We start from the raw sequence: 23,678 nt of genomic DNA on the forward strand, positions 1-23,678 counted from the left end.
ATCATTTCACATCACTATGCCATCAGTAGGTAATCATTATGCACCTCTGTGCCATCAGTAGGTCATCATTACACACCTCTGTGCCATCAGTAGGTAATCATTACACACCTCTATGCCATCAGGAAGTCATCATTACACATCACTATGCCATCAGGAGGTCATCATAATTACACACCTCTATGCCATCAGCAGGTAATCATTACACACCTCTATGTCATCAGTAGGTAATTATTATACATCTCTATGCCATCACTAGGTAATCATTACACACCTCTATGCCATCACTAGGTTATCATTACACACCTCTGTGCCATCAGTAGGTAATCATTACAGACCTCTATGCCATCAGTAGGTAATCATTACACATCACTATGCCATCAGTAGGTCATCATTACACACCTCTATGCCATCAGGAGGTCATCATTACACACTTATGCCATCAGTAGGTAATCATTACACACCTCTATGCCATAAGTAGGTAATCATTACACACCTCTGTGCCATCAGTAGGTCATCATTACACACCTCTGTGCCATCAGTAGGTAATCATTACACACCTCTATGCCATCAGGAACTCATCATTACACATCACTATGCCATCAGGAGGTCATCATCATTACACACCTCTATGCAATCAGCAGGTAATCATTACACACCTCTATGTCATCAGTAGGTAATTATTATACATCTCTATGCCATCACTAGGTAATCATTACACACCTCTATGCCATCAGTAGGTAATCATTACACACCTCTATGCCATCAGCAATTAATCATTACACACCTCTATGTCATCAGTAGGTAATTATTACACATCTCTATGCCATCAGGAGGTCATCATAATTACACACCTCTATGCCATCAGTAGGTAATCATTACACACCTCTATGCCATCAGTAGGTAATCAATACACACCTCTATGCCATCAGTAAGTAATCATTACACATCTCTATGCCATCAGTAGGTAATCATTACAGACCTCTATTCCATCAGTAGGAAATCATTTCACATCACTATGCCATCAGTAGGTAATCATTACGCACCTCTGTGCCATCAGTAGGTCATCATTACACACCTCTGTGCCATCAGTAGGTAATCATTACACACCTCTATGCCATCAGGAAGTCATCATTACACATCACTATGCCATCAGGAGGTCATCATAATTACACACCTCTATGCCATCAGCAGGTAATCATTACACACCTCTATGTCATCAGTATGTAATTATTATACATCTCTATGCCATCACTAGGTAATCATTACACAACTCTATGCCATCAGTAGGTAATCATTACACACCTCTATGCCATCAGCAGGTAATCATTACACACCTCATTGTCATCAGTAGGTAATTATTACACATCTCTATGCCATCAGGAGGTCATCATCATTACACACCTCTATGCCATCAGTAGGTAATCATTACACACCTCTATGCCATCAGTAGGTAATCATTACACACCTCTATGCCATCAGTAAGTAATCATTACACATCTCTATGCCATCAGTAGGTAATCATTACAGACCTCTATTCCATCAGTAGATAATCATTTCACATCACTATGCCATTTGTAAGTAATCATTACGCACCTCTATGCCATCAGTAGGTAATCATTATGCACCTCTACGCCATCAGTAGGTAATCATTTCACATCACTATGCCATCTGTAGGTAATCATTACACATCACTATGCCATCAGTAGATAATCATTACACATCTCTATGCCATCTGTAGGTAATCATTACAGACCTCTATTCCATCAGTAGGTAATCATTACAAACCTCTATGCCATCTGTAGGTAAACATTACACACCTCTGTGCCCTCAGTAAGTAATCATTACACACCTCTGTGCCATCACTAGGTTATCATTACACACCTCTGTGCCATCAGTAGGTAATCATTACACACCTCTATGCCATCAGTAGGTAATCATTACACATCACTATGCTATCAGTAGGTAATCATTACACACCTCTATGCCATCAGGAGGTCATCATTACACACTTATGCCATCAGTAGGTAATCATTACACACCTCTATACCATAAGTAGGTAATCATTGCACACCTCTGTGCCATCAGTAGGTCATCATTACACACCTCTGTGCCATCAGTAGGTAATCATTACACACCTCTATGCCATCAGGAACTCATCATTACACATCACTATGCCATCAGGAGGTCATCATCATTACACACCTCTATGCCATCAGCAGGTAATCATTACACACCTCTATGTCATCAGTAGGTAATTATTATACATCTCTATGCCATCACTAGGTAATCATTACACACCTCTATGCCATCAGTAGGTAATCATTACACACCTCTATGCCATCAGCAGGTAATCATTACATACCTCTATGTCATCAGTAGGTAATTATTACATATCTCTATGCCATCAGGAGGTCATCATCATTACACACCTCTATGCCATCAGTAGGTAATCATTACACACCTCTATGCCATCAGTAGGTAATCAATACACACCTCTATGCCATCAGTAAGTAATCATTACACATCTCTATGCCATCAGTAGGTAATCATTACAGACCTCTATTCCATCAGTAGGAAATCATTTCACATCACTATGCCATCAGTAGGTAATCATTATGCACCTCTGTGCCATCAGGAAGTCATCATTACACATCACTATGCCATCAGGAGGTCATCATAATTACACACCTCTATGCCATCAGCAGGTAATCATTACACACAACTATGTCATCAGTAGGTAATTATTATACATCTCTATGCCATCACTAGGTAATCATTACACACCTCTATGCCATCACTAGGTTATCATTACACACCTCTGTGCCATCAGTAGGTAATCATTACAGACCTCTATGCCATCAGTAGGTAATCATTACACATCACTATGCCATCAGTAGGTCATCATTACACACCTCTATGCCATCAGGAGGTCATCATTACACACTTATGCCATCAGTAGGTAATCATTACACACCTCTATGCCATAAGTAGGTAATCATTACACACCTCTGTGCCATCAGTAGGTCATCATTACACACCTCTGTGCCATCAGTAGGTAATCATTACACACCTCTATGCCATCAGGAACTCATCATTACACATCACTATGCCATCAGGAGGTCATCATCATTACACACCTCTATGCCATCAGCAGGTAATCATTACACACCTCTATGTCATCAGTAGGTAATTATTATACATCTCTATGCCATCACTAGGTAATCATTACACACCTCTATGCCATCAGTAGGTAATCATTACACACCTCTATGCCATCAGCAGGTAATCATTACACACCTCTATGTCATCAGTAGGTAATTATTACACATCTCTATGCCATCAGGAGGTCATCATCATTACACACCTCTATGCCATCAGTAGGTAATCATTACACACCTCTATGCCATCAGTAAGTAATCAATACACACCTCTATGCCATCAGTAAGTAATCATTACACATCTCTATGCCATCAGTAGGTAATCATTACAGACCTCTATTCCATCAGTAGGAAATCATTTCACATCACTATGCCATCAGTAGGTAATCATTATGCACCTCTGTGCCATCAGTAGGTCATCATTACACTCCTCTGTGCCATCAGTAGGTAATCATTACACACCTCTATGCCATCAGGAAGTCATCATTACACATCACTATGCCATCAGGAGGTCATCATAATTACACACCTCTATGCCATCAGCAGGTAATCATTACACACCTCTATGTCATCAGTAGGTAATTATTATACATCTCTATGCCATCACTAGGTAATCATTACACACATCTATGCCATCAGTAGGTAATCATTACACACCTCTATGCCATCAGCAGGTAATCATTACATACCTCATTGTCATCAGTAGGTAATTATTGCACATCTCTATGCCATCAGGAGGTCATCATCATTACACACCTCTATGCCATCAGTAGGTAATCATTACACACCTCTATGCCATCAGTAGGTAATCATTACACACCTCTATGCCATCAGTAAGTAATCATTACACATCTCTATGCCATCAGTAGGTAATCATTACAGACCTCTATTCCATCAGTAGGTAATCATTACACACCTCTATGCCATCTGTAGGTAATCATTACACACCTCTGTGCCATCAGTAAGTAATCATTACACACCTCTGTGCCATCACTAGGTTATCATTACACACCTCTGAGCAATCAGTAGGTAATCATTACAGACCTCTATGCCATCAGTAGGTAATCATTACACATCACTATGCCATCAGTAGGTCATCATTACACACCTCTATGCCATCAGGAGGTCATCATTACACACTTATGCCATCAGTAGGTAATCATTACACACCTCTATGCCATAAGTAGGTAATCATTACACACCTCTGTGCCATCAGTAGGTCATCATTACACACCTCTGTGCCATCAGTAGGTAATCATTACACACCTCTATGCCATCAGGAACTCATCATTACACATCACTATGCCATCAGGAGGTCATCATCATTACACACCTCTATGCCATCAGCAGGTAATCATTACACACCTCTATGTCATCAGTAGGTAATTATTATACATCTCTATGCCATCACTAGGTAATCATTACACACCTCTATGCCATCAGTAGGTAATCATTACACACCTCTATGCCATCAGCAGGTAATCATTACACACCTCTATGTCATCAGTAGGTAATTATTACACATCTCTATGCCATCAGGAGGTCATCATCATTACACACCTCTATGCCATCAGTAGGTAATCATTACACACCTCTATGCCATCAGTAAGTAATCAATACACACCTCTATGCCATCAGTAAGTAATCATTACACATCTCTATGCCATCAGTAGGTAATCATTACAGACCTCTATTCCATCAGTAGGAAATCATTTCACATCACTATGCCATCAGTAGGTAATCATTATGCACCTCTGTGCCATCAGTAGGTCATCATTACACTCCTCTGTGCCATCAGTAGGTAATCATTACACACCTCTATGCCATCAGGAAGTCATCATTACACATCACTATGCCATCAGGAGGTCATCATAATTACACACCTCTATGCCATCAGCAGGTAATCATTACACACCTCTATGTCATCAGTAGGTAATTATTATACATCTCTATGCCATCACTAGGTAATCATTACACACATCTATGCCATCAGTAGGTAATCATTACACACCTCTATGCCATCAGCAGGTAATCATTACATACCTCATTGTCATCAGTAGGTAATTATTGCACATCTCTATGCCATCAGGAGGTCATCATCATTACACACCTCTATGCCATCAGTAGGTAATCATTACACACCTCTATGCCATCAGTAGGTAATCATTACACACCTCTATGCCATCAGTAAGTAATCATTACACATCTCTATGCCATCAGTAGGTAATCATTACAGACCTCTATTCCATCAGTAGGTAATCATTACACACCTCTATGCCATCTGTAGGTAATCATTACACACCTCTGTGCCATCAGTAAGTAATCATTACACACCTCTGTGCCATCACTAGGTTATCATTACACACCTCTGAGCAATCAGTAGGTAATCATTACACACCTCTATGCCATCAGTAGGTAATCATTACACATCACTATGCCATCAGTAGGTCATCATTACACACCTCTATGCCATCAGGAGGTCATCATTACACACTTATGCCATCAGTAGGTCATCATTACACACCTCTATGCCATAAGTAGGTAATCATTACACACCTCTGTGCCATCAGTAGGTCATCATTACACACCTCTGTGCCATCAGTAGGTAATCATTACACACCTCTATGCCATCAGGAACTCATCATTACACATCACTATGCCATCAGGAGGTCATCATCATTACACACCTCTATGCAATCAGCAGGTAATCATTACACACCTCTATGTCATCAGTAGGTAATTATTATACATCTCTATGCCATCACTAGGTAATCATTACACACCTCTATGCCATCAGTAGGTAATCATTACACACCTCTATGCCATCAGCAGGTAATCATTACACACCTCTATGTCATCAGTAGGTAATTATTACACATCTCTATGCCATCAGGAGGTCATCATAATTACACACCTCTATGCCATCAGTAGGTAATCATTACACACCTCTATGCCATCAGTAGGTAATCAATACACACCTCTATGCCATCAGTAAGTAATCATTACACATCTCTATGCCATCAGTAGGTAATCATTACAGACCTCTATTCCATCAGTAGGAAATCATTTCACATCACTATGCCATCAGTAGGTAATCATTACGCACCTCTGTGCCATCAGTAGGTCATCATTACACACCTCTGTGCCATCAGTAGGTAATCATTACACACCTCTATGCCATCAGGAAGTCATCATTACACATCACTATGCCATCAGGAGGTCATCATAATTACACACCTCTATGCCATCAGCAGGTAATCATTACACACCTCTATGTCATCAGTATGTAATTATTATACATCTCAATGCCATCACTAGGTAATCATTACACACCTCTATGCCATCAGTAGGTAATCATTACACACCTCTATGCCATCAGCAGGTAATCATTACACACCTCATTGTCATCAGTAGGTAATTATTACACATCTCTATGCCATCAGGAGGTCATCATCATTACACACCTCTATGCCATCAGTAGGTAATCATTACACACCTCTATGCCATCAGTAGGTAATCATTACACACCTCTATGCCATCAGTAAGTAATCATTACACATCTCTATGCCATCAGTAGGTAATCATTACAGACCTCTATTCCATCAGTAGGTAATCATTTCACATCACTATGCCATCAGTAGGTAATCATTACGCACCTCTATGCCATCAGTAGGTAATCATTATGCACCTCTACGCCATCAGTAGGTAATCATTTCACATCACTATGCCATCTGTAGGTAATCATTACACATCACTATGCCATCAGTAGATAATCATTACACATCTCTATGCCATCTGTAGGTAATCATTACAGACCTCTATTCCATCAGTAGGTAATCATTACAAACCTCTATGCCATCTGTAGGTAAACATTACACACCTCTGTGCCCTCAGTAAGTAATCATTACACACCTCTGTGCCATCACTAGGTTATCATTACACACCTCTGTGCCATCAGTAGGTAATCATTACACACCTCTATGCCATCAGTAGGTAATCATTACACATCACTATGCCATCAGTAGGTAATCATTACACACCTCTATGCCATCAGGAGGTCATCATTACACACTTATGCCATCAGTAGGTAATCATTACACACCTCTATGCCATAAGTAGGTAATCATTGCACACCTCTGTGCCATCAGTAGGTCATCATTACACACCTCTGTGCCATCAGTAGGTAATCATTACACACCTCTATGCCATCAGGAACTCATCATTACACATCACTATGCCATCAGGAGGTCATCATCATTACACACCTCTATGCCATCAGCAGGTAATCATTACACACCTCTATGTCATCAGTAGGTAATTATTATACATCTCTATGCCATCACTAGGTAATCATTACACACCTCTATGCCATCAGTAGGTAATCATTACACACCTCTATGCCATCAGCAGGTAATCATTACACACCTCTATGTCATCAGTAGGTAATTATTACACATCTCTATGCCATCAGGAGGTCATCATCATTACACACCTCTATGCCATCAGTAGGTAATCATTGCACACCTCTATGCCATCAGTAGGTAATCAATACACACCTCTATGCCATCAGTAAGTAATCATTACACATCTCTATGCCATCAGTAGGTAATCATTACAGACCTCTATTCCATCAGTAGGAAATCATTTCACATCACTATGCCATCAGTAGGTCATCATTATGCACCTCTGTGCCATCAGTAGGTCATCATTACACACCTCTGTGCCATCAGTAGGTAATCATTACACACCTCTATGCCATCAGTAAGTAATCATTACACACCTCTGTGCCATCACTAGGTTATCATTACACACCTCTGTGCCATCAGTAGGTAATCATTACACACCTCTATGCCATCAGTAGGTAATCATTACACATCACTATGCCATCAGTAGGTCATCATTACACACCTCTATGCCATCAGGAGGTCATCATTACACACTTATGCCATCAGTAGGTAATCATTACACACCTCTATGCCATAAGTAGGTAATCATTGCACACCTCTGTGCCATCAGTAGGTCATCATTACACACCTCTGTGCCATCAGTAGGTAATCATTACACACCTCTATGCCATCAGGAACTCATCATTACACATCACTATGCCATCAGGAGGTCATCATCATTACACACCTCTATGCCATCAGTAGGTAATCATTACACACCTCTATGCCATCAGTAGGTAATCATTACACACATCTATGCCATCAGGAAGTAATCATTACACCTCTCTATGCCATCAGTAGGTAATCATTACAGACCTCTATTCCATCAGTAGGTAATCATTTCACATCACTATGCCATCAGTAGGTAATCATTACGCACCTCTATGCCATCAGTAGGTAATCATTATGCACCTCTACGCCATCAGTAGGTAATCATTAAACATCACTATGCCATCTGTAGGTAATCATTACACATCACTATGCCATCAGTAGATAATCATTACACACCTCTATGCCATCAGGAGGTCATCATTACACACTTATGCCATTGGTAGGTAATCATTGCACACTTCTGCCATCAGTAGGTAATCATTTCACATCACTATGCCATCAGTAGATAATCATTACACACCTCTATGCCATCAGGAGGTCATCATTACACACTTATGCCATCAGTAGGTAATCATTTCACATCACAATGCCATCAGTAGATAATCATTACACACCTCTATGCCATCAGTAGGTCATCATCATTACACACCTCTATGCCATCAGCAGGTAATCATTACACACTTATGCCATCGGTAGTTAATCATTGCACACTTATGCCATCAGTAGGTAATCATTTCACATCACTATGCCATCAGTAGATAATCATCACACACCTCTATGCCATCAGGAGGTCATCTTTACACACTTATGCCATCAGTAGGTAATCATTTCACATCACTATGCCATCAGTAGATAATCATTACACACCTCTATGCCATCAGTAGGTAATCATTACACACCTCTATGCCATCAGGAGGTCATCATCATTACACACCTCTATGCCATCAGCAGGTAATCATTACACACCTCTATGTCATCAGTAGGTAATCATTACACACCTCTATGCCATCAGTAGGTAATCATTACACACCTCTATGTCATCAGTAGGTAATTATTACATATCTCTATGCCATCAGGAGGTCATCATCATTACACACCTCTATGCCATCAGTAGGTAATCATTACACACCTCTATGCCATCAGGAAGTCATCATTACACATCACTATGCCATCACTAGGTAATCATTACACACCTCTGTGCCATCAGTAGGTAATCATTACACACCTCTATGCCATCAGTAGATAATCATTACACATCTCTATGCCATCAGGAGGTGATCATTACACACTTATGCCATCAGTAGGTAATCATTTCACATCACTATGCCATCAGTAGATAATCATTACACACCTCTATGCCATCAGTAGGTAATCATTACACACCTCTATGCCATCAGGAGGTCATCATCATTACACACCTCTATGCCATCAGCAGGTAATCATTACACACCTCTATGTCATCAGTAGGTAATCATTACACACCTCTATGCCATCAGTAGATAATCATTACACACCTCTATGTCATCAGTAGGTAATTATTACATATCTCTATGCCATCAGGAGGTCATCATCATTACACACCTCTATGCCATCAGTAGGTAATCATTACACACCTCTATGCCATCAGGAAGTCATCATTACACATCACTATGCCATCACTAGGTAATCATTACACACCTCTGTGCCATCAGTAGGTAATCATTACACACCTCTATGCCATCAGTAGATAATCATTAAACATCTCTATGCCATCAGGAGGTGATCATTACACACCTCTATGCCATCAGGAGGTCATCATCATTACACACCTCTATGCCATCAGCAGGTAATCATTACACACCTCTATGTCATCAGTAGGTAATCATTACACACCTCTATGCCATCAGTAGATAATCATTACACACCTCTATGTCATCAGTAGGTAATTATTACATATCTCTATGCCATCAGGAGGTCATCATCATTACACACCTCTATGCCATCAGTAGGTAATCATTACACACCTCTATGCCATCAGGAAGTCATCATTACACATCACTATGCCATCACTAGGTAATCATTACACACCTCTGTGCCATCAGTAGGTAATCATTACACACCTCTATGCCATCAGTAGATAATCATTACACATCTCTATGCCATCAGGAGGTGATCATTACACACTTATGCCATCAGTAGGTAATCATTTCACATCACTATGCCATCAGTAGATAATCACTACACACCTCTATGCCATCAGGAGGTCATCATTACACACTTATGCCATCAGTAGGTAATCATTACACACCTCTATGCCATCAGGAGGTCATCATCATTACACACCTCTATGCCATCAGCAGGTAATCATTACACACCTCTATGTCATCAGTAGGTAATCATTACACATCACTATGCCATCAGTAGGTAATCATTACACACCTCTATGCCATCAGTAGGTAATCATTACACACCTCTATGCCATCAGTAGGCAATCATTACACACCTCTATGCCATCAGTAGGTAATCATTACACACTTATGCCATCAGTAGGTAATCATTACACACCTCTATGCCATAAGTAGGTAATGATTACACACCTCTATGCCACAGTATGCACTCATTACACACCTCTATGCTATCACTAGGTAATCATTACACACCTCTATGCCATCAGCAGGTAATCATTACACATCTCTATGCCTTCAGTAGGTAATCATTACACACTTATGCCATCAGTAGGTAATCATTACACATCTCTATGCCATCAGGAGGTCATCATTACACACCTCTATGCCATCATAGGTAATCATTACACACCTCTATGTCATCAGTAGGTAATCATTACACACCTCTATGCCATCATAGGTAATCATTACACACCTCTATGTCATCAGTAGGTAATCATTACACACCTCTATGTCATCAATAGGTAATCATTACACACCTCTATGCCCTACACAGAATAAAAGTTGCCCAATCAATTTATTGGCCTATCACAGGTACATGAAACTTAGGGGTTGGAGTAGAATTTTACGAATTCTACTCCAATTGCCCTTTAGTAACTATAGGTGATACTAAAATAATGTGAAAAGGCTGTGAAAACACAAAACACCCCTTTTCACTTTATTTTAGTCAAAATATTGATAATAAATAGAGCCCTATGCCCTTAGTAGATCATCACTTGAGCATGCTCTTCCATCAGTATATTATCATTGCACAGCACTGATGACATCAGTAGATAAGTAAAATGTCTCAGTATCTCTATTCCTTTAGTAGATCATATTTACAGCACATTTGTGTGCTCTGTAGACTATCATTACATCTGTATGCTATCAAATCATCAGTACAAGATTTACTTGTCATCAGCAAATCATTGCAATACCTCTATGCCATCAGACAATCATTAGAAGCTATCTACAACCTCAGTAGTGTATCATAACCTCACACAGGGCCTGATTCAGCAAGGAACGCAAGTGTGCGGACGCATGCACCCGGCCGATGTTTGCAATCTGCGCTTGCGTATAAGACGCAGTGCGCGAGCTAGGCGCTGCAAAGGGGAATGCGATCGCAGACAGCACGCAGACCCACCACCCAGTGATTGACAGGAAGCACCATTTGTGGGTGGTGACGGGAGTGTGGTCGTGTGAACGCAGGCGTGTCAGTGCGTTCCAACGCCGTTGCAGAGGCGTGCATAAATTAGTCTTTGCGAGACCCTACGCAGCCTGAGCTCTCCCTGCGTGCAGGAGATGTAGCAATGGTCAACCACTACTTGTGCGTATGGGTCCGATGGTTCGCGATGTTACCGATGTTTCCACTGTCTTGCCAGGTATAGAAGACGCAAGTAAAGGCAAGTGGGTGGTATTATGTAGTGCTGGGCGTCTGCTTTTTCTGCTGCGATTGTCGTGCGCATGCATTCATTAGCATATTTTCGCAGCGCCCTGGTGCTTGCATCTGCATCCGTGCGTTCCTTGCTGAATCAGGCCCACAGATAGACACAGAAGAGAATAGCATTGGCTATCTCATAACAACGGCGCATGTCACGGTCAGGGATACATTAGAGGGTAAGATGACATTAGTTACTATTTGTAGTCAATGGGGGAGATTCAGACCCGGACACTAAGCTGCGCTCTCTCGCAGCCAAAAGGGGGCGGGCATACAAATTCCGCGATCGCACTGTCTGGTGTAAGGACGCCCTCTATGTCTTAGAGAGCGACGGCAGAGTGAGTGCACGCCGGTATAAAGACGCCCACTTTACTTTCTTAACACACGTCATCTCCAGGAATTGTTTGATTAATCAGAACCATCGAGAACCATCGGAGCTGCTCGCAGCCCTTGAGGTTGACCCTAGCCCGCCGCAAGCACTGCGATCACTGCAGGCTGAAATACAAACAAGTGACGTGTACAATGATGCCTCCATGCTACTTATGCACACCCATATAACGCCATTTTGACGCCCAGACACGCCTGCATTCGCACCACCACTCTCCCGTTCACAAGCACCTTCCCCTGTTACCACCCACAAACGGCACATTCTGTCACTCAAATTAGCGTCCAGTCTGTGTACTATGAGCACACGATTCCTGAGCGTAGTGAGTGACTCACGCATGCGCATATTGACGCATGTGCAGACAAGCGACTATCGGCCATAGCGTGCGTTCGCGGCTTAGCGTCCAGGTCTGAATCAGGCCCAATATTCTGAAAGCAGACGTTATGCCAGGTATAAATACCTTGTGGCCAAACAACATTTCTGAAACAGCTAGACTTGTCAGACTATATTTTCAGGAATTAAGCTCCCTTATAAAGTGCGCATTCGGCTTTTCTCTCATTATACCCCTTCTCTATTAACCCTTTCACACTGAAATTGAAAATCCCGGGTAATTCACTTTTACCCAGTAAATTGCTAAACAAGCCAGGATTTTTCCCTGAGTGAAAGGGTCATCCCAGGACTAAATTCCCAGGTCTCCGACCCTGTTTTGTTGCAGTTTCGTAGATCCGGGAATTAAGTCCTCGGTTGACCCTTTCAAACAGGGAAAAAACCCAGGGTTTTTTTAGCAAATTACCAGGTAAAAGTGAATTACCCAGGATTTTCATTTTCCTGTGTGAAAGGGGTATCAGACAGATAATGGCAAAAAACCTGGCATGCAACCAGGTCGCAGAGAGGGGGGGGCAGGTTCTAATAACTCGGGCTTGCTGGAGTGGCCTGGCAGGGGCCCGGGTCCGACACCGCTCTCCCCCTCTTACATCACAGCAGCCCAGCACACGCTGCTGTGTGCTGGGCTGTACTGGGACACTGCTCGCGGCTGCTAAGAAGCAGCCACAGCCATCTCCTATGCCTGTGGGGGTATTGATCGAGCTGATGGCGCCCCCCACTGGTTATGTGCCGGGCTTAGGGGGCTCGGAGCACCCTCCTTCATGGCGCTGCAAAACTTGTTTTTTATTTCTCAAAGTGGGTGTGGCTACACCTCCCATAATTAGGCCACACCCCTTTTACCCAGCCACAGCTCTCGGCGGGCCTGCATGCAACTGCCAGGTAAAACCTGTGTTTTTTGCCATTTTCTGTCTGAAAGTGAATGAATATGCTCCACTATGCAGACAACACTTACATATACCTCTCCTCCACTTTATCCCACGTGTTTACCTGCCTTTCCATCTTCTACACTTATATATCCCCACGCTTCCTATAGCTCAAACTGACCAATACAGAACCCAGTGTCTTCTCTCCTCAGAGTGTCACAACTCTCCACTCTAGTCTCCCTCACCCCATCACATTCTCCTCGCTTTCCCATGCCCACTGCCTCTGTGTCTCCGCTCTCAGCTTTACTCCACACATCCAATCCCATGTGCTGTCTTGTCTCCTACTTTAACACAACGGCAGAATATGTCCCTAATGCATTCACTCATCATCTCCCACCTTGACTAATGCAACCTCCTCCTATCGGGCTTTCTCCACGCTCAGCTATCCCCTTCTACAATCCATCCTAAATGCTGCAGCAAGACCCTCTCTCACTGCTCCAGACCACATCTTATCCTTATTTCGGCTCCCCATTACCTCCAGAATCCAATTTAAAGCTACTCCTCTTACCTACTTACCAACTACTCCCTCTCATACATCCCTGACCATACCACAAATACGTTCCCTCTCACCCTCTTAGATCTGCTTCTGGTGGGAGTCCCCTCTCTGGTATCCATCTTTCATTCCTACCTCCGAGGCTTCTCCTGTGCTCCTTCCCACTTATAGAACTCCTTACCCTGCCTGACCAGACTCTCCCCTACATCTCATGGTTTGCTACCTCATGTTTTCTCAACATGATATGTGCTGCAGGATATATTGATTTGTATATAAATCAGCTGCTGGAATGGGGCAATGTTTCCTTAGCACTTTAGAGAAATCAGAATATTAACAATATACAGATTCCTGGCACAGACCCCAGCAAATGGGATGTTGAATATTAGATTCTGTTCCAGAAAAAAAAAAAAGATTTGGAAAACACCCGTTCTACCAGATACTTCTGGAGCATAAGTGAGCAATTTCTGTAACTGCCAGTTTGGATGTTCCTACCTACCTGTAGTCACCTCCTCTGTGAGTGGGCGCGATAGCTTCCCTCCCCGTATGCCGTATACTGACACTGCATATCTGGTGTTCTGGCTCAGGTTCTGTAACGTCACCTCTCGCTGATCCCCGGGAACAGAAACCTCTTTCCGTCCCACACTGTCAGTCACGTCTTCGTAATGGATCAGGAAGGATTCAAAGACTCCAGTCCTGGCCTTCCACACCAATGTGATGCTGTCACTTGTGACATCTCGCACTTGCAGGCCCCCCAATGGAGGTATGATGGGTCTTTTTGTAGCTGGAGAAGTAGAAGGAAGGTAGTTATGTAATTTGGGTAAAGCATAAATCAAACCCATGACTTCAAGAAAGAAGCAAAAGCATTATTTATATATAGAGGTCCTTCAGGAGAAATAACGTGGAGAAGTTGCCCATATCAACCAATCAGCTTCTGACATTTTATTGACTGTGCTAGATTACTGACAGTTAGAAGCCTATTGTTTGCTTTATCTCTCCTGAAGGTTTGATACATCTCCCCCACCGTGTTTTGGAGATCCACCGCAATACTTTTTCGCGTCCCGGACTTTTCGCCTACTTCGCCTGTTTTGTAGGCGGAAAAGTATCGCGTGCGTTCCCGCTTTACCCCGTATTCAATTTGTAAAGTACGCGAAAACGGGACCTGGCGAAACTTGAACAGGCGTAAAGTACTGTCAGATTTGGGGAAATCACCCTGACACCCCCTGCTCAGTGATACTAAACAAAAAATTCAGCTACTATTTGCCTTTGTTGTTAAATAGGGGGCTGAGGGGCCTATTCATCAACACTAAAATAATGGTTTTAAGGACATTTTCCTTAATTACCGTTTTTTTAGTATTCATGAAGACACTTAACGCAGGAGATATCACTGATATCTCCTGGTTAAGTCCGTCTGCATTAATTTCCACACTCCCCATACTTTACTCCCCATACTATAGGCAACATCTCCACTTCTAAACAACGGCACTTTAGTACATACACCCCTAAGACACATATATTATACCCCTTTTCTACCGCCGCAAAAACCCGTTATTGCCATGTTAACCCGGATCGCAGCTCAGTGGAAAAGGCTCCCAGGGAAAAATCCCTGGGTCGACTGACTTGGCATTCTTTCCCGGGTCTCAAGCAGAGTTTCAAGCGGGTAGGACCTGGGTAAGGCTCAGTGGAAACGGGTATCTGACTTGGTTTCCGTTCACTGCTTAGGGAGAGTCGCATTTTCTGGAACTTGGAGATGATGTAATCTTCAAGTGTCTGTAGAGGTAAGAGGTAAGCTCCGGCAGAGCTAAGCCCCGGCAATATCGCGGGTCTATCTTGCGGTGTAAACGGGGCTCCAGCCACTGCGACACGGCTAGAGTAGACACCCATGTTATGTGACCCGGGCTGGATCCGGGATTTTGGTGGAAAAGATGTATTAGTTGAAAATAAAGGTGGTGTTTCATAGCACAGTATCAGTTGACAACACAACAGTCTGAATCTAATTATAGATGTTGCGATTCATACCGGAAGTCAGTGTTCAAGGAGAAGTCGGATAAACTGAAACTTGTGAACAAACAACAATAAGGAGAAAGGTTTGGGTAGTAGAGGCTGAGATGCAGGCACCTGGTGACCAGAGAGCAGGGGTGGCCGGACTTTTGTGACCTGGGATCTACTTTTTGTTCACTTACTTAGCGGTGATCTACCAGCATCAATGGGATTCGAAGGTGGACGCTATGCAGATGTTTTATATTTGTTACTGCGAAATCTCCTAAGTGTACAATGGCGATCGCAGTTGCTTATAGGATCGCTGGCATTAGAGACGGTGACTGCATATTTTTGCTGATGTAAATCTGTAAGAAATCGGAACCATGCATCCATCTCTGTATCAGGTTCACCCAAGCGCACTGGTTTTGTTATCCCAACAGCTCTCACATACATAAAATACAGCGGTATTAAACAAAAAACACAAGCATAAAAAATAAAACATAACAAAAAATACATCCAGTCATTCTGAGGTGTACAGAGTTGCCGCATATCTGTAATCTCTTACTTTCCTCGCCCCCCATGCCATAAACTTGTAATAAACTGTAATTATCTCCACTGCTTAATAATATAACGGGTTGCTGTCTTACTGTATTTAAAAAATAAATCAGTCAGTCACGCAGTGTCGGTGTGTGCGGTGTGGAGCTGGTGCTTGGGGTGGCATGGTACCACACCAGGAGGAGGCTGTGCCCTGGCAGTGTCAATCTGCAGCCCCTTTACCGCACGTATAATGCAATCACTCCCCACACACTACCTCTGGGAGCGGCAGAAAGTTTGCTGCTATCAGTCCGGGGATGTGCTTGGCGCTGTGAGTATTCTCTGTGCTGGTGGGACAGCAGCTCCCCATGTCACTTAGCACGCTCTGTGGGGCCAGGCAGGTGGACAGCAGCCTTATAGCGCAAGGGTGATGTCATGACGTCACCCGGGCGCTGCACTACTTCGAGCTGGGCTTCTGAGGCTCCAGAAGCCGTTTCAGGTTTATTCTGCTTCAGTTGGTCGTGATCTACCTGCGGATGCCCCGTGAGCTACAGGTAGATCACGATCTACCTTTTGGCCAGGTCTGCCATAGAGGCAGTGGAGGCTCTAGGCGCGGGCTAGCAGGGCCATCGCCCGGAGAACAAACCTGCACTCTGCCTGAGCTCGCCATCGGCTGGCTGCAGTGGTAAAGCCCGCTCCCCACCCTCCATCTAGCGTAATTGGGTAAGCACTCAGGGGGAGGAAAGGGGGCGTGGCTAAGCAGCACAGGATGGTGCTGGGCGCATGGAGGCCTAGCGCCGGTCCTGCATAGAGGAATTGAGCATAGGTGTATTTACCTGGTGCTTTCGTTGTGGTGAAGTCCACTGGAGACGTTGGCTGTGTGGTCACCATAACTTGCTGTGGGGTGGGTGGAGCAGTAGCGGGCAACAGAGCTGTCAGCAAGGATGAAACCAGTGTTATTTCTTTTACACAAGATATTCACCAAATCCATTGCATGCTATGCCGTGATTCCCTTTCCCACTGCCATTATCTATCCACTGTTTTATAGATTTATTATCTGCTATAATTTCCATGCTTAACCATGAATTGTTGCATGCAAAACCTGTGCCCATTGACATGCTACAAAGCAGGGAGTATATTTTATTATGTATGTGTCTGTATATATATTGCCTTTATACGACACACACACACAAAAATATATAATAGTGGTTTATGTAATATACATACACCATGATCAGTACTATGTATATTAGACATAAACAGAGATTACAGAGTGCACTTATATATATACTGAAGAATATACACTGTACATATATAAGAGTAATGACAGACTGGTGCAGAGAGCCTACAATACAGACCTGTCATTAACATATATATATATATATCATACAAACACTTACACAAACGCATTCTCCCAATCTATCAGGACTTCACCATGCATGCTACAAATATACACGTATGCTTGCATTGAAACAGACTGGAAAAAAAAACAAGCACGCATGTATATCCATCTTTACACACATGTGCACATACAGTTCTCACGTGTACACCATTCCGTTACAATATGATATATATACATTGGTGCGTTCACATTGCCTGAAGGGTAAAGGCGTTATCAGCAGGTCAGACGCGGTGTCATTTGGCCATACGGTGAGCACACAGCCAGCGGCAGAGGGAGAGAGAAGCCTGTGAGGTAAAACTGTGGTGTTATTAATCCGTGAGTGGTTGAAGGGTAACAGTGATGGGATGGGAGATAGGGGACAACGACAGACAGGGGAGATTGAGAACTGAGAGTTGCAGAGTGTAAATAAGACTTTATTATGGACGTCTCCATGAAATAAAAAAAAAAAAATAAGATTCTAAAAAATATTAAAAAAACATTTATACTTTATATCATGTTAGCCATAAAGTCTCATTTTGTTAGCGACAAGAGACAAACTCTAACATCAGTGGGGTAGAGCAGAATTTATTGGTTATATAATACACACAGTGAAGTCATCCATCTCCTGGCGTCACCGCAAATTCATGACTTGTAACCAAAGTAGAAACTATGGGCCTGATTCCAAGATGTACACTAACTCAATGGTTCGCGTACATCTCCAATGGTTAGTGACATGCAAATGCGCAGGACCCGTTCTGCGCACATGCAGAATGCGTTCTGCGATCTCACGAGTAGGCCCTCACAAGCCGCAGCATGATTGACATGCTGTGGCATTTGGGGGACGGGTCGTGGCTGGCCAACTTTCCTGGAAATGGGGTCGTGTCGCCCCTGTTTTCTGGGAAGAATGAGGCCAGGGTCTTCCTCGGTGGATGAAGATTTTCGCAGCTGCCAGGACTCGGTCAGGCTGCGATAGGCTTCAGCTACAGTACCGCAGTCTGGTCAAAGAGGCAACTATCGAGACCGATGGTCGCAATGGTGATCCCAGGCTGCAACCTTGGTCGCAGCGTTAAGATCGCAGATGCAGCAAGGAGGTGTCTGTTTCCTGCAAACACCTCCTTCTGCATTAGCATTTTAGATGGACGGAATCGTACAGCCACTTGTGTGCAACTCTGCAATTCCTTCCATCTCTGAATCAGGCCCTATAAGCATAAACTATTAGAAAAATAGAAAAGAATAATAGAAAACAAAAAAGGTCATAGTCAAAGTACAGTATAGTGTAGAGCACAGGACAGTAGAAGGATGAAAACCCTGAAATCATTACAAGAATGAGAACAAGATAATTAGAATAGAAGATGACAAGTTCCAATCTTAAGCAGTCCTATTAGAATGGGGAAAGACACAACAAGATAAATCATGGTGTCCTCCCATGATAGTACCCATATATTAATAATTCCCAATTCTACATAAGAGTGGCATTGTAAGTGAAGTGAAAAGCCGATTAGCTAGTGGGTAGTCAGAACAACATCAAAACAATCCCAGATCCCCAGTTTTAATATGACCTAGCTTCCCAGTACCTGTGTCAGCCACCAGTGAGAAGGACTTGGATGAACGGCCCCTCAGCATCCCATGGAGATCAAGTCTGTAGCTGGTTCCCGGGGCCAAATCCTTGATTTCCACCTGCCTGACTCCTCTATCCACCTCCATTCGGCTTGGAGTGGCACCAGCAGTTGGTGGCCATGGGTTATAACGGATTAATACCTTGTCCCACAGAAGCCCAAGACCTTCTAGTGACACCACAAGACTGGTTGGATTTTTCTGTTGGATAATGGGTCTTCCATGAGTCCCAGGATTTGGTACTTTCAATGTAATGGGGCTTCTTGTGGGACCAGCTTTATCTTGCACTTCACCAAACCCTTGAATTGTATTAACCGCTAATGACTTTTCTTCACTCCTGTGAATTATGGGAACCGTTTCTTCTGTAGAGACTTCTCTATTTGGAAAATTGTCATTGACTGGCTTTTTTTGTATTCTTTCTTCCCCGTCTACTTCATGTTTTGTGCTCTGCCTATGGGGGTCTGTCTTTCTAGAGTACGTTGGCTGTTTCTTAGGGATTACAGACCCTTCTTCCGTTCTTTCTATTAGTTTGCTCTCATAATTTGGAAGCCCCTTTGCAATTATCTCTGTGCTAGATTCTGGCTTAATATTTTGGTGCAGAGGAGATTCTAGGGTTCTACGCTCTAGTGTTACGCTCTTATCAATGTTAAGTTTACCACTATGAGCGGTAGAGCTGGTTATTATCTTTTCTGGGGGTTTTATAGTAGACCTTTCCAAAATGCTTATCCTTGAGGACATCTCATATTCTTTATCAAAAGTCCCTGGTGATATTTTTTCCTCCTCTACATTTCCCCCCCCTTTTTCATTCTCCTTCTGCTCCATTTTTACTTTTGGTATATTGGTCTTTTTTGGGGGTGGTAACCTCTTTGGTGAAACTTTACTTTTATCTACTAAAGGTTTGAAAGGCACAGTTTTTGATGAGTCTACTTCACTCATCGTTTTTACTTGATCTTTTGAGACAGGGGCTTTATCTCGGACATCCAGATTTTCTTCTGTAACTTCAGAGGTAGAACTGTATTTCTCTACTGTCAATATCACTGGGGTTTCTATTTCCCCCACTGCTTCCACCCTGCCAAGGTTTTTTATATTTGGAGCAATGGATATGGTTCTTGGGGAGTCTGGTTTACTCAACAACACAGATGCCCCTTGTGGCTGTTGTATACCAGTAGAAGTATTGTCTAAACTTGGTACTCTGTTCTCATTGAGGGGAATTCCCATATTGCCTTTCAGTCGTGATGACCCTATGGGCTCTGAATTCCCGGTGGCACCTGGAGTTTTTTGAGGAAGCCGGTCATACACCATTCCTGTAAAACTGTGTGGCTTCCATTTCACCAAGTAAAGATATATTGCCTGGGCCACAGATTCCACTGTCTGGTTGATCTTTAGTGGGTAAGAGGTAGCTCGGAGGTAACTCTCTAAACGCTGAATAAATGTTCCATTAAAGTTAGAGAGCTTTTCTGGTAGGTTCTCAATTACTGCCTTCATGTGGTGTCCCATTGTCCTGGTTTGGTTCTTAGTTCTTGCTGCAGGTTCTGCTGTGCCAACACGGCCTTCCACCACTGTTGTAGCATTATGGAAATCCTTATCATCTTCCCTACCTGTACTTTTTCTTCTGGAGGTGTTTACTATCCTATTAACCTTTACTAATGTGGTTATGTGCTTTCTGGATTTTGAAGGGTCTGCTGGGTCATCTATTGTGCTTTTCCCACTTGTAACTTCTGACCCTCCAGTTTCGGAGATACTTTCCTTTGAAGTTCCCACTGTCATCTCAGTTTTTGAAATATCCAGCAGGTCCTCACGTCCAGCACCCTCTGGATGAATCATGCTTTGTTCTCCATCCTTACCAGAATTTATTACAGACTTAATGTTTGAGGACTCAAACTCCAGAAGCTTCTTGGCAACACTGGAAGTACCTGGCAATCGTCCACTGCCTGGAACAGGCACTTTAGAATGGATGTTTGTCATTATATCCACTCCTTTTGGATGAGGTGACACAACTTTTTCTGCTTCATGCAAATCAATGGTACTTTTTTTCGTAGTTGGGTCAAAGTCGGTAATATTCTTTGTTATTATCCACCTCTCCACTTTGATGCCAGGTAAGTTGCCCCTCCTATCAAATTGCCCTAAGTTTTCTAGCTCATCCTCTACCCTCACATTACCAACCGCAAGCTTGTCTTGGCTATGTACTGGTCTTTTTGACGGATATTCTGAATCCTCCGTTTTACGGTAAACGTCTACCACACTTCCATCTCTCGGGTGATGTGTTTCATATATGGTAGTGATGATAGTTTTGATGTTTTTCGTTGTATGTACAGCACTACTCCCCTTTGGGACTTCTGTAATTATCTCTTTAATTTCTTTTGTCACCAGACTTCCGTTTTCTGCTCCATACGAGAGTTTTGTGTTAGTTAAAGTAGGGCCAAATCTAGTTTCCAGCTTTGAAGACCCAGATGTATCAACATTGTGAGAGGTCCCCACTGATCCATGGGTCTCGTGTTCCTCCTCAAGACGTTTTCGTTCTTCTCCAGCTAGTAAAGCACCAAATTAAGAAGATCAGAGTTACCCTGTTTGTATTCAAAGCTAGAATGAGACTATATAATTGAAATTCAGAATTAAACAGTTCTGCAAATACAAAATGATATTAACAGTGTGTTGCTCTGTATAACAAGAACCGTTAGTCTTCCTACACATGTGCAGGAATGTCGAGGCGTTAGTGACATGATGCTCTTGGTGAAACTGTCATAAGGGAGGGGAACAAAAGTGAATTAATGCAGGATTAAGGTTGCACAAGGTCTAATCAAATGCTATCTGGGACACTGGCAAATAAAGGATGTGTTATAAACATGTGTTTTCAAATTGCCAACAGAAACATTCTCATCGCAGGTAGACGTTAATGGAACAATGTCTTCAGTGGGCAAATGGAACACATGCCTAAAGGGTATTATTAGCAACAAAGTGACCATGATATACATATATATATATATATATATATATATATGTATATATATATAATTATACAGTCAGGTGCATAAATATTGGGACATTGACAGAATTTTCATATTTTGGCCTCTATTCACCACCACAATAGCTTTGAAATGAAACAAACAAGATGTGCTTTAACTGCAGACTTTCAGATTTAATTTGAGGGTAATTACATCCAAATCAGGTGAACGGTGTAGGAATTACAACGGTTTCTATATGTGCCTCCCACTTTTTAAGGGGCCAAAAGTAATGGGACTATCAACTCAAAAGCTATTTCATGGACAGGTGTGGGCTGTTCCCTCGTTATTTCATTATCAATTAAGCAGGTAAAAGGTCTGGGTTGATCTAGGTGTGACATTTGCATTTGGAATCAGTTGCTGTCGAGTCTCAATATGAGATCCAAAGAGCTGTTACTATCAGTGAAGCAAGCCATCATTAGGCTGAAAAATCAAAACAAACCCATCAGAGAGATAGCAAAATCATTAGGTGTGGCCAAATCAACTGTTTGGAACATTCTTAAAAAGAAAGAACGCACCGGAGAGCTCAGCAACAGCAAAAGACCCGGAAGACCACGGAAAACAACTGTGGTGGATGACAGAAGAATTATTTCCCTGGTGAAGAAAAACCTCTTCAAAACAGTTGGCCAAATCAAGAACACTCTTCAGGAGGTAGGTGCATATGTGTCAAAGTCAACAGTCAAGAGAAGACTTCACAAGAGTGAATATAGAGGGTTCACCACAAGATGTAAACCATTGGTGAGCCACAAAAACAGGAAGACCAGATTAGAGTTTGCCAAACAACATCTAAAAAAAGCCATTACAGTTCTGGAACAACATCCTATGGACAGATGAGACAAAGATCAACTTGTACCAGAGTGATGGGAAGAGAAGAGTATGGAGAAGGAAAGGAACTGCTCATGATACAAAACA

General features: G+C 42.6%; 1 protein-coding gene across 1 annotated transcript in view; it reads right to left on the reverse strand.

Moving 5' to 3' along the window:
• The window catches only part of TNXB (tenascin XB), a 148,125-nt gene that overhangs the window by 79,848 nt on the left and 44,599 nt on the right, over positions 1-23,678 (reverse strand). The window contains 3 exon segments of the mRNA XM_088446679.1: positions 14,758-15,042; positions 17,609-17,704; positions 19,728-22,295. Coding sequence (XP_088302805.1) covers positions 14,758-15,042; positions 17,609-17,704; positions 19,728-22,295 — 2,949 coding nt within the window.

Source organism: Taudactylus pleione, unplaced genomic scaffold (assembly GCF_031769625.1).
Source record: "Taudactylus pleione unplaced genomic scaffold, aTauple2 ptg000400l, whole genome shotgun sequence".
In the NCBI taxonomy this organism is placed as follows: Eukaryota; Metazoa; Chordata; class Amphibia; order Anura; family Myobatrachidae; genus Taudactylus; species Taudactylus pleione.